General features: G+C 55.8%; 1 protein-coding gene across 3 annotated transcripts; it reads left to right on the top strand.

The window, feature by feature from the left end:
• Window positions 1–264: 264 nt before the first annotated feature.
• Window positions 265–9,852, top strand: CDC25B (cell division cycle 25B). Of its 3 annotated transcripts, XM_016212070.2 has the most exons (16): window positions 265–467; window positions 1,320–1,429; window positions 2,041–2,092; window positions 3,910–3,951; window positions 4,156–4,192; window positions 4,447–4,569; window positions 4,679–4,801; window positions 4,991–5,122; window positions 5,525–5,605; window positions 5,722–5,898; window positions 6,050–6,145; window positions 6,671–6,733; window positions 6,868–6,966; window positions 7,159–7,292; window positions 8,276–8,387; window positions 8,538–9,852. In XM_016212070.2, the coding sequence occupies exons 1-16, from the start codon at window positions 265–267 to the stop codon at window positions 8,676–8,678; spliced, it is 1,725 nt and encodes a 574-aa protein (XP_016067556.2). In that variant the 3' UTR covers window positions 8,679–9,852. The 3 variants fall into 3 exon arrangements, with proteins under 3 accessions (XP_016067556.2, XP_016067557.1, XP_016067558.1); XM_016212071.2 differs by lacking the exon at window positions 1,320–1,429 and having other exon boundaries at window positions 415–467; XM_016212072.2 differs by lacking the exon at window positions 265–467 and having other exon boundaries at window positions 1,320–1,338.
• Window positions 9,853–12,025: the final 2,173 nt, after the last annotated feature.

Below are 12,025 nucleotides of genomic sequence, written 5' to 3' on the forward strand. Positions count from 1 at the left end.
GCGCGGCCGCTGTTATTTTTCGAATATATAAGGAGGTAGGGTTGGCAGCAGCTGCCGGCGGCTTCCCGGACTGGTGGCCGCGGCGCCCCTCCGCCCTCCCCGCCTCCCCGCCTCCCTCGCCCTCGCCTCCCTCGCTCGGCCCCGCTGCGCTTCCTCCCTTCCCCTCCCCTCCACCCGGGCCCGCTCCCCACCTGGCGCTGGCCGGCTGTGCCTGGCGTGTGCGGGTCTCCCGGCGCCCCGCCGGCCTCTGGGGGCCCCAGCGCGATGGAGCTGCCCCCGCAGGACCCCGCGGCGCCCAGCTCGGCCAGCAGCCCTGCGGGCGGGCGCGGGGGCGCAGAGCGCCCGAGCCACCTCCCGGGCCTCCGGCTGGGAGCCCATGGCCTCCTCGGGTCCCCGGAGCGAGCGGCCACTTCCTCGCCGGTCACCACCCTCACGCAGACCATGCACGACCTCGCTGGGCTCGGCAGGTAGGGCGCCCCAAGGAGGCCGGCTGTGGGGTGAGAGGTCGGCATTAGGGTGTTGGTCCTGGGTCTCCGGGGGAACCGGCTTGGGATCCGAATCCGAGAGGTGGAGTGAGGAGGCGTCCCGGGCAGAGCCTGCTTTGGGGACCAGGGACAAGGGCGGTGAGGCCAGGACTGGGCTGTTCACACTCTCCAGATGACCTGCTCTTGTCCGGCACAGGACTCTGAAGACAACCTCCACCCCCTAGTGTGCCTCCACCATGCTGCCTCCCTAATTTCTGCCCAAAACGCCACCATTTTGCCCCAGGCAGCAAATCGTGAGCCTGGAGGGGTAACTTCAGGGTGGCAGAGTAGTCCAGTTCTCCTATGTCCATTGCCCCTGCTCCCGCTACACCTAATTCTTTCCTGGGGTTTAAAGGGTTAAATGCTGGTCCTGCTCCCTGAGCTCGCCTGCAGGGTCCAGGCTGGGTTGTCCTCCCAGCAACAGAAACCCAAGTCTTGGCCCTTCCTCCAGGAAGGCTGGTGGATGGGTAGGAGCCTAAAGGCCCTCCAGGGCTGCTCTGCTGCCCCACCGTCCCCCAGCCCAGCTCCTTCCTCTTGTCTCGGGCTCGCCTACCCCTGTACCCAGGAGGACCTTTCTTAAACCAACCAACAAAGAGAAGACACTTAGGACCTCTGTAGAAGGAGCCTGCCTTGGCCTGAGAAGAGGGCAGGTTTTCCATGCCCTCACCTCCCTTGGGGCAGTGCAGAAGATGGATGGGCCCTTCAGAAGTGGGTGGCTGGTGGGAACACGGGCCAGCCAGCCCTTGAACCCCACATTTACCTTTCTGCTTCCCTGGGTCCCTGCTCCCTTCCCAGGGAGACCCCAAAGAGTCAGGTAGGCAGCCTGCTCACATGCCTATCCCTGTCCCCGCGGCGAGCGTCTGCATCCTCCCTGTCGTCTGAGTCCTCTGAATCTTCGGATGCAGGTGAGGCCCAAGGGTGCCAGGGGCGTTTGGGGGGCTGCCTGAGCCTCCTCATTTCCCTGCCAGTCAGCCTAATGTCCTTCCAACAACCTGAGGACCTGAGAAGCCTCCCCCTGCCCACCTCTGGCGGGCTCAGCCCAGAATGACAGAGCCAGGGGACTGGGTGGGGCCCTCAGCGGGAGATGAGATCTCACCTACTTGAAACCAAAGCCCCTGAACCACAGCCCCACCTGGGAGGCATTAGAGCTGAAAACTGGTTATTTTATAACATTCACTTGCCTTCAGCTATAATATTTTCCTTTAAAAAAACTGTTATCTCTTCCAGAACAAATGATCTTAAACCAGTTATGGTTTAAGATGCTTAGCAAAGTTTTGGTTTACAAACCATGTAGAAGTGTTTTCATAGTAAATGGGGAGTGGAGCTTTGGGCAATTGTGGGGGGAGGGGCAGCGTCAGCCCTTGGGGTCCATGGGTACGTTTTGCTTCATTTTTTAATGCGTCAAGATCTAAAATAGAAATATGTTTTTTCCCTTCTCTGAATAGGGTTGGGAACGTGGTGGGGAAAAGTGTAAAAAATGGCACTACTTTCAAACCAAAGCACTCTGTCCCCTCAGGTCTCTGCATGGATTCTCCTAGCCCCATGGACCCCCAGATGGCGGAGCAGACGTGAGTAGAGAAGAGGGATCCCCACTACCAAGGAGTTGGCACCTGCTTTTGGGAATCCCAGCTATAGTGTAAACTCATTGGGGAAGCCTAGGAGAGTAGACAGACTCCTCTGGATCCCCATATGGGGGGACTAATTGACCTTTCTAAGTTCTGGGATTTTGCTCCCTGTCTCGGAGAGGGGCCTGGTCTCACAGGAGCATCTGAGAGTGGGCTCAGAGCCAGGGTGGTGGGGACAGTGGCCTCTGGGAGCAGCAGATACTTGACTCCAGCCAGCCCTTGTGGGAATATAGGCCTGGTATATGTCCTGTTTTCCTTTCTGCCTATACACATTTATTTGTGTGTGTGTGAAATTTCACAATTTTAAAATATGCTCTAATTCAAAACTTTAATCACTCTAGGCCAAACAAAACAGCTCCTGCAGGCTGGTTTGGCTCTTGGTCATCCTATCAGCAACCTCTGGCTTCAGTGACACTTGACCCTCTGGTCCACCTCTGGACCAGGCTCTTTATTGAGAGGGACTGGTGAGGGAGCTGGTGGGCTCTGTTCAGGACAGATCCCACCCCCTTGGTTGTGGGGCAGGAGTAGTACCTTCCAGAGCACAGCTGTTTCCATCCAGCTGTTTGAGCCTCAGCAGGGAGAACAGCTGCCAGACATTAGTGAGAACAGCTGGGCATCCCCAACCTGAGCTAGGGGACTGTGGCTTTGAGTTTAGGGCAGTGGCTGTTTTTCTTCCTACTGCCTTTGATCAGACTGAGCTGGGCTATAGGGTTTGTTCGCAAACAGGAAACGGGGAGAGATTTGGGTGGAGGGACTACACGTTAGGTTTTGGTGGCAACACAGAGCTGTCCCTGCTTTAGCCCAAGGCTCAGGTGCAGATTGGAAACCAAATCAATGAAATTGTTCATCCCTAATGCCAGGTTGGCTTGGCACAGCCCCCCCCCCCCTTGGGGCCAACCCTCTGACATTTCAGTCCTCAATGCTCCCCCCTCCCCCAAACCTGCTTTGACGGTTACAGTTTCTCAGAAAGAAGCTTGTGTGTGTGTGTGTGTGTGTGTGTGTGAGTGTATACATGCATAGATGCACAAAGCCCTGCGTGGCAGGTGGTCTCTGGTAATATAGCTGGGAGGGAGCTATCTACAGAAGCTTGTGCTCTAGCCTCAAAAGGAACATCTGTTGGAATTCCTTGCCTGCTGGCCTTTCCTAAGGCAGGAGGAGGGGGTGTGACAGAGGCTGGGTCCTGAAAAATTCCATGGGAGGCCTAAGAGGATGTGACCCTACACATTTGGCACTAGGGGGTCTGGCATGGCAAACTGGCTGATCCAAGGGCACACTAAACCAGGCCCTGTCCTAGGGGGAGCCAGGACAGCCCCACACAAGGGGAGGGAAGCCCAGCCTTGGCTGGCATCTAGGCCCTGGAGAGACCCACATTGCGGCCAAGGCCTATCATCATGGGTTGGATGAATGCCTTTCCTGGCGGCCATATGGCCCCTCTGATTTGCATACAGGTGGAAGGCCTGTGGGCAAGCTGGCATGACCGTTGTCTGGGTAACACTCAGCCACCCTTTGACTTATCCCAGCTGTCTCCATTGCTGCCGTTTTCTGGGCCCTCTTCCATTCAGTGCAGCCTTTAAAATCCCAGGCTGTCCTTCATCTTCCCCCTCAATATCCGGGTCCCCAGATAGTTGACATTCTTCCTACTTCCCCTTTCCACTGTCCTTAGCCCTAGTCCCCGGGTCTTGTGGACTGGGGACCTGATGCTGGTGGCGGGTGATGGACTGTAGTGGGAGGTAGGTGCATGGGACCCTTCTCTCTCCTAGGTTTGAACAGGCCATCCAGGCAGCTAGCCGGCTCATTCGAAAGTAAGTGCTTGGCCTTCCTCTTGCAGGCTCTGGTGGTCTACCCACCACAGGCTACCTCTGCTCCCCGTTGGCATGGGGAGGGTGCTTTCCCAGGCCCTCTCTTGAGGGGTGCGTGCACAGGGTTCTGGTGGAGAGGCATCCTGCATGCTCCCCATTACGGTCCCAGACTCTCCAGCCCTACCATGTCCCTGTTTCCTTCTGTAGCAAGCAGTTCACCATCCGACGCTTCCAGTCTTTGCCGGTAAGTGCCCTCTGATGCCTGACAGGAGGCTCAGGCACACTGGCCAGGACTGGGGAAGGACAGGAGGGTTCCGAGGCCCAACTCCTAGAGGGGACATTTGGGGTCAGATGTCCCTGGTCTGGCTGTGGGAAATGGGGCTTGGGTGGTGGATGGGCTAGCAGGGCGATTCAGGGGAGGGGTGGGAGAAGGTAGGGCCTGTGCTGGTGCCAGAGAAATGTAACCGTCAATGACTGCTGCCCCCCCTGGCTCCCCAGGTGAGGCTGCTGGGCCACAGCCCTGTGCTACGGAACATCACCAATGCCCAAGCACCTGGCAGCTGGAGGAAGAGCAGGGCTCGTGGCCAAACCGCCCACACCTCTGGGGAGGAGAAAGAGAATGTGCGCTTCTTGCAGGCCAGAGTGGGAACATGCCGGGGGGGCAAGGGGGCGTGCTGGGGTGGCTCTCTGGCATTCGATGACTCACCCCCCCACCCCGTTTTGCCCACAGGATGGATTTATCTTCAAGGTGCCATGGAAGCCCACACATCCCAGCCATACCCATGCTCTGGCCGAGTGGGCCAGCCGCAGAGAAGCCTTTGCCCAGAGGCCAAGCTCCGCCCCTGACCTGATGGTACATCGGGAGAGCTGACCCTTGCAGGGCAGGCGTGCACACAGGGCAGGTGCCCTCTGAAGGCAGCCTGGGGATGGGAGGGTGATTCTGAGCCTAAGGCAGGGGAACCTTTTCTCAGAAGGTTAGGGGTAGGGACTGCCTTGGGCCCCCAGCCCTGAGTAGCCTGCATCTGTATGTCACCCACACAAGTGTCTCACCCCTGAGCGGAAGATGGAAGTAGAGGAGCTGAGTCCCCTGGCCCAACGCTTCCCCCTGACCCCCACCAAGGGGACTCCTGAGGAAGATGATGGATTTGTGGACATCCTGGAGAATGACCTAAAGGTAAGCAGCCTTGCTCCATCAGGCCCCCTGCATCTCCGTCCCTGGGATCTCCCAAAGAGGACAGCTCTGAGCTCCTGCAGCAAGACTATGACCTCATTCCAATGTCAGAAGAAGAATTGGCGGTAACTGAGTCACAGCCTGACCTCTGGGCAGTCAGAGAAGAATAGGTGGCTAGTGCTGCAGTGAGGGGAGGACAGTCAGGCGGAGGGAAGGTGCTCCTGTGCAGCTTCTCATGGTTGTGTGCGAGTCGCAGCAGTGAGGGGTCCCTGCCATCTCCTGGTTCTGGGGGGCTGCCTTGTGTGGAGGTGCTGGAAGGGCCAGAGAAGGCTGCACTGGAGGACGGGCCTGAGGGGTTTGGCTTGTGCCAGTTGGTGTGACCATATCTTGTTGATTTGGCCTCAGGATGATGATTCAGTTCCCCCAGGCATGGAGAGCCTCATTAGTGCCCCACTGGTCAAGACTTTGGAAAAGGAAGAAGAGCAGGTGAGCTTCTGGGGTGGCCCCCTTGGAATTTAGAGGGGTGGGGCTCTACCTTCCAGGTGGGATTGGGGTTGAGCAGAAGTTGAGTACTCTGACCCCCAACCTACTGCCCTTCCCAGGACCTCATCATGTACAGCAAATGCCAGCGGCTCTTCCGCTCTCCGTCCATGCCCTGTGGAGTGATCCGGCCCATCCTTAAGAGGCTGGAGCGGCCCCAGGACAGGGACCTGCCCACACAGAACAAGCGAAGAAGGAGTGTGACCCCTCTGGAGGAGCAGCAGGAGGCCGAGGAACCTGTGAGAGCCCTCCTCCTGGGGTGGGGCTGCCACCTTCCCAGTCTACCCTGCAATCCCTTCTCAGCCAGGGTGCGGGCAAGGGGGAATACCAGCCAGGCTGGGCACGGAGGGGCAGCCTCCTCCCTGATCCTGGCTGCCATCTGTCTCACAGAAAGCCCGTGTCCTCCGCTCCAAGTCCTTGTGTCATGACGAGATTGAGAACATCCTGGACAGTGACCATCGTGAACTGATTGGGGATTACTCTAAGGTACCAGTTGACAAGACCCTCGAGCTCTACCCCTTACCGACTGGAGCCCTGGAGCCCAGCAGCTACTTCAGGGCTGCCCTCTCTCCCCAGAGGCCCCATTGCTTTGTCCTTTGCACCCAATCGTACTTTACTCTCACCTAGACTCTACTCTGTGTCTCCTTGGTCTCCTGACTCTATCTCACATATGTCCAGGCCTCAGTGGTGTCTCCACCTTGGAAAACATTTCCAAACGGCGTCTAGTTTGATTCTCCTCAGACCTCATTCCTGGGCTTGGCAGAGCTTGGGGCAGGAAGCAGGAGTCTACCGCTTCTGCTTCCCTTTATTTCTCCCTGGAAGGTTGTTCCTGGGGTATCAGACCCAAGAGGTGCCTCTCGGTTGCTACTGGAATCAGAGCCGAGTTTGAAGGTCAAATCAAGCGTGGCCTCTGGGCTTGGGAAGGAAGCTGTCCTTCTGTGCTCCTTACCTTACCCGTTTCACTTTCTCCTCCCTTTCTCAGTCTCTCTCTCTCTCCCTACTTCGCTTCAGGCCTTCCTCCTACAGACTGTGGATGGGAAGCATCAAGACCTCAAGTACATCGCACCAGAAACGGTAGGTGCAGGCGAGCTGTTCGCCTGTTAACCTTCCCTGAGAACAGGCTGCAGGCACTAGGTAGGGTAGGGGTAGGGGCCAGCCCCTGCCTGCCAGCCTGACGTGCTGGGACCCACCTCCGTGGCCTCCTACAGATGGTGGCCCTGCTGACGGGCAAGTTCAGCAACATCGTGGAGAGGTTTGTGATCGTGGACTGCAGATACCCCTACGAGTATGAAGGCGGGCACATCAAGGTGAGACAGGGCTACCGGGGAGGTGCTGAAGACCCACCAGTTCTATCTTTCCTCTGTGGGGGCGCCCTCTTGTGGTGAAGGGTCCTGCCCAGCAAGAGGTGGGGTCACCCATTTGAAATAAGGGAACTGCATAGGGGAGGGGTCGGCCGCCCAGGCACGGGACTGTGGCCTGACCTCCAGCTGCTTTGACAGACTGCTGTGAACCTGCCCCTGGAACAGGACGCTGAGATGTTCCTGCTGCACAGCCCCATCACGCCCTGCAGCCTGGACAAGAGAATCATCCTTATTTTCCACTGTGAATTCTCATCTGAGCGTGGGCCCCGCATGTGAGTCCCAGCTCCACCCAAGCTTGTGGGTGCTGGAGCCATGCTAAGGCCAAGAGGCCTGAGCCCAGCCCTTCCTTGGCCTGGGCCTCAAGTCTCATCTGACTGCCTGAAGCCGACCTCACCCCTGCTTCCTTGTGCATGGCACCCTCTTCTTGTTTCCCTCTTATTGGTCTTCCCAAAAGGCTACAACCCTCCATCATTGCCATGACCCATCCCCCACCCCCGAGTCTGATTCTAAGCTTCCAGCAGTGTCCTTAAAAATCTAAGGACCCTGTCCCAGTCCTCAGTGACATTGACCCTTCTGGTGTTCAAATGTCCTTTCCTTTCCCCACCTCTCACCCTCACTGTCTTGTTCAGACCCCCTGAATGTATCTCTTGAATTTCGTCAACTTCTCTTCATTCTGATTCCCCTTTCGCAGTCCAGGCCAGCTGTCACTAACAAAGATCCTGCGCCTGCCTTCTAGAAACAGAGAGGCCCCTTGATTTTCCTCCTTCCCTCCATCTCCCAGCCTCTTCTGAACCCAGTAGCCAGACTGATCTAAAAGTAAAAATACCTGTACTTGAGCCCTGGTCGGTCTGGCTCAGTGGCTAGAGTGTTGGCCTGTGGACCAAAGGGTCTTGGGTTCAATTCCTGGTCAAGGGCACATACCTCAGTTGCAGGCTCAATCCCTGGCCATGGACGGGGTGCATGCAGGGTGTAGCCAATTGATGTGTCTCTCTCACACAGATGTTTCTCTCTCTCTGTCTCTCTCTCTTCCTCCCTCCTTTCCCTTCACTCTCTCAAAAATAAAATAAAATAAATGGAAAAAACTATCCTCGAGGGAGGATTACAAAATACAATACAATACAATACAATACAAGTGCCTGCACTTGAGCCTTCTGTGGTTCTCCAAGGCCCTCAAAGGAGTGGGTGCAGGGAGCAGGTTCTCTGAGGTCCACCCTGCTGCATGCCCAGCTCTGACCACCACACCCATTGGTCTCAGGTGCCGTTTCATCAGGGAACGAGATCGGACCATCAATGACTACCCCAGCCTCTACTATCCTGAGATGTACATTCTCAAAGGCGGCTACAAGGAGTTCTTCCCACAGCACCCGGTACCATAGACAGGGGTGGCTACAGCCTCCATGGGAGGGTTGGACTGCACGGAAAAGGCTTGGCCAGGCATCACCCTAAGAAAAGGAAGGGCTGCCCCACCTAAGTTACCCACTCTCCCATATTGACTGACCTCTCCCATCCTGCCCTAGACCTTCTGTGAACCCCAGGACTATCGCCCTATGAACCACGAGGCCTTCAAGGACAATCTGAGGACATTCCGCCTCAAGACGCGCAGCTGGGCCGGGGAACGGAGCCGGAGGGAGCTCTGCAGCCGCCTGCAGGACAAGTGAAAGGCCAGCCACGGACTCACCTACCTTCATTGCCTTGAGTGGCCCGGGCACCAGCCACCTAGGGGCCTATAGGACTGATGGTCTCCTGCAGGCCCCAGGTCCTGTCCAGGGAAAGACAGTGAGGGTGTCCTGTCTATCTGCCCCTAGCCTTGATCCCCTTGTCTCACTCCAACCATACTCCATATCCTGGTGCCACCCCCTACCAACACCCTAGCCCCTAGAAGAGCCTAACTTGTTGACTTAGTGAAATTGGATTAAGTCCAGCTCAAAGGAAGTATTTTGTGTCCAGCAGGAGCCTTTTTGCTTTTTTCCTTCCTTATTTTGGTTAACCCTTTGTTTTCCTGTGTCTAGAAAAGCCCCCTTTTTTCTAGGGGCTTTGTTTGTATGTTTGAGACTGGGGGAAAGCCACAGCCCCCAAGATGGGCCAGAGCTGCACTCCTCCCAGCCCTGGGAGTAGCACTGTGCCCTGGACCTCACTGCACTCCTGCGTGTGCCTGCGTGTTCGGCTTTCTTGTTCCCTTTTTTCTGTCCCTCCTTACATACACCTCTAGCACAAACGTAAGCTCTTACTCTTCCTGTTTCAGTGTTACCTGTATGCTTGATTTGTCTGTCTGATTTTTTTGCCCATCTCAGGACATTCACAGGCCATCAGGCAGTCACCCTTAGCGAAGAAGGGAGGGGTTAGAGATTCAAATCTTAATTACCTACTTGGCCTGTCTCCTGTTGCCTCTGAAAGGGATGTTCTACTTGGGGGCACCTGGGTGAAGGCTAAGGCCTGTGTCCTTAGCCTCACTGGAAGCCCAGCCCCCACTGCTGTGAACCCTAGGGCCTGACTTGTGAGAACTTACTGCTGTCTTGTCGTGGATGGACAAATGGATGAATGATGAAAGGATGGATTGCCGTAGATGCACAATGTCTTGCACATACAAACCACTGAGTGGAAGCATTTCAGTGAGCATGACAGCCTTCAGCAGGAGGGTATGTGTGTTTGTGTGGACAAAATCTTTACACTTTAAGGTTTGGAAATATTCAAGAGAAATGTCATGGAAACAGCTAAACCAAGGACAGAACCACCTCTGACTTCTTAATCTCAGGATGTGGGAAGGGCTGTGCTTGAAGGCCTTAATGAGTCATCTGTTAGGGCCTTGTTTCAATAAAGCACTGAACAAGTTGAGCAACCAGCATTGTGTTCTGTGGGGCCCTTGGCAAGACCACAGCAGCCGCCGATGGCCAGATAGGGCAGGGGCAGTTCAGCAGATTGGGGCAGGAAGACTCCTGGGGAGGTGGTCTCATGCTGTCTTCCCAAGTCTTGCCAAGACTTTGGATTCAGCCTCCCTCTTCCCCTCATCTGGCTGCTCAAGCACCTCTGGGCTTACCCTGCCTAAACTTTGAACTAAGAAGGCAAGAGTGACCCCATCACTAGTTTCTAGAGTTGTCAATGGCTCCCCATTGCCAGCAGAATAACCTGGGCCCTCCCCAGCCTCATTCCTCCCCTCTAACTCAAATATTCCATGCTTTGCCCTTCACAGTTCCGTGCCTTTGCATCTGCCGTGCCACACTCAGAAATGCTCTTATTTATCTATTATTCCTCCTATAAGATTCAATTTCAATTGTCACTTCCTCCCAGAAGCCTTCCTGCTCTGTCAGGGAAATGGCTTTCCTCTCAGTATTCTCAGAACCCAGCAAAGCTGCTACCACCTAGGAGATGAGATCAAGATCAGAGAATGGAGCCCTGACCAGTGTGGCTCAGCTGGTTGAATATTGCCCATGCACCGTGAGGTCACCAGTTCAATTCCCATTCAGGGCCAACCTGGGAGAACCTGTCCCAGGCCCAAACCTGGTGTCTCAGGAAATCCTCTCAGAATATCATTGCTATCAACTAACACATACACACACCACCACCACCACTGCCACCAGCAGTGTGAGCTGCTTGTGATCACAGGGACTTCTTTGCAAATGTACAAATACGATGCTTCCTGATACAGAGTTAACACACATCAGGGGTCATTACCACTTTCTGTGGAAGTTCACCTGACTTCTGAAGTGGCGGTGGGATGATTATTGACTCCATTTTGCAGATGGGAAAATGGAGGCTATTTCTAGCAACAAGGAGGGGTTCCAGATTCCCAGGCTGAGTCTAAAGGACACTCACCCTGTCTTCAGCTTGACCCCCAATTTTGTTATACCTAAAGGATTGGGTTTTATTCCTGGTCTAGAGCCCACTGCAAGGACACAACAGGTAGGAGGTGCCTGGGGGCTGGGCCTCTGCTCAGGGAGGTTGGGGCCCTGAAGATTCCAGAACCCCCCTCTATCCACCAAGCAGGCAGTGACACAAAGACCATTTATTTGGGTGAGGGGGCTTACCCCAGAAAAGGAGAAATAGTTATGCAGGCTCCTGAGAAAGAGAGTGAGCCCTGGGCATTGTCGTGCTGAGACTTGCCTGCCCCACCCTGAGTAGTCAGGTGGTCTCCTGCCTCCCTCCCCTTACCCAGTTTTACAGAGAAGGAAGGCAACTGGATGCTCAGAGAGGGCACTCAGTTGCCCGGGTCATGCAGCAGATATAAGCAGAGCGGGCATTCCCACTGCCTGGGACTCTCGCACTCCTCACTTCCTGCCGTGGTCCCAGAGCAGCCACGGGGGTGGGGCTGGGCTGCCTGGTTTCTGCTCTCAGTGTGCTCTTCCCACTCCATCAGCGTGAGTCAGGCCACATGGGGAGGAGGGAGCAACGGGCACTGAGTGTCTAACAATGCCCAGGCCGTGTGCCAGCTGCTGACATAGACAGCCATGTCTGGCCCCCTCATAACCACCATCAGAGTCATAACCGCAGTCATGAGGCACTTAGTCTTCTCCAGACACTTTTACATATCATCTAAGCTCACCGGGTCAGTTTTCAGCTTATTCTGCAGGGGAAAACGGAAGAGGAGGGCACAGAGGGGATTTTCGTCAAGCCAGGAGACAAAACTTCCCCAAGAGAAGGCCCTGGTGCTGGCATCTACCCTGAGGAAGGTGCTGGCCTGAGCCTGGGGGAGGGGGTGCCAGGGGTTCACCTTTCCAGTTCAGGCCAGGATCCCCTCTGACTCTGAGAAGTTCAGAGGATAAAGCACAGGTGGCCCAATGCCCCAGCCCTGCAGCAAGAGAAGCTATAACTTTCCTCCTGGGTGTTCATACAGGGAAGAGGGTCAGACAAGGAAGTGGTTTAAATCCTGGGCTGCCGGCCAGTTTTAAGGGTTGTTTTGCTTGGGCCAGGGTGGGGCAGGAATTCCAGTCTGCGAGGAACCATGTGCGGCCAGCTCACATGGTTAAAGAGCTGCGTGCGGTTGGACGCAAGTGGGGAACTGGCTTGTGCC

The sequence above is a fragment of the Miniopterus natalensis genome, chromosome 7 (genome assembly GCF_054644295.1).
Source record: "Miniopterus natalensis isolate mMinNat1 chromosome 7, mMinNat1.hap1, whole genome shotgun sequence".
NCBI lineage: Eukaryota > Metazoa > Chordata > Mammalia > Chiroptera > Miniopteridae > Miniopterus > Miniopterus natalensis.

Coding starts and splice junctions, on each gene's coding strand:
- CDC25B (XM_016212070.2), top strand. CDS start 265: ATGGAGCTGCCCCCGCAGGACCCCGCGGCGCCCAGCTCGGCCAGCAGC. Junction 4,193..4,446: donor GACGCTTCCAGTCTTTGCCG/GTAAGTGCCCTC, acceptor CTGGCTCCCCAG/GTGAGGCTGCTGGGCCACAG. Junction 6,967..7,158: donor ATGAAGGCGGGCACATCAAG/GTGAGACAGGGC, acceptor CTGCTTTGACAG/ACTGCTGTGAACCTGCCCCT.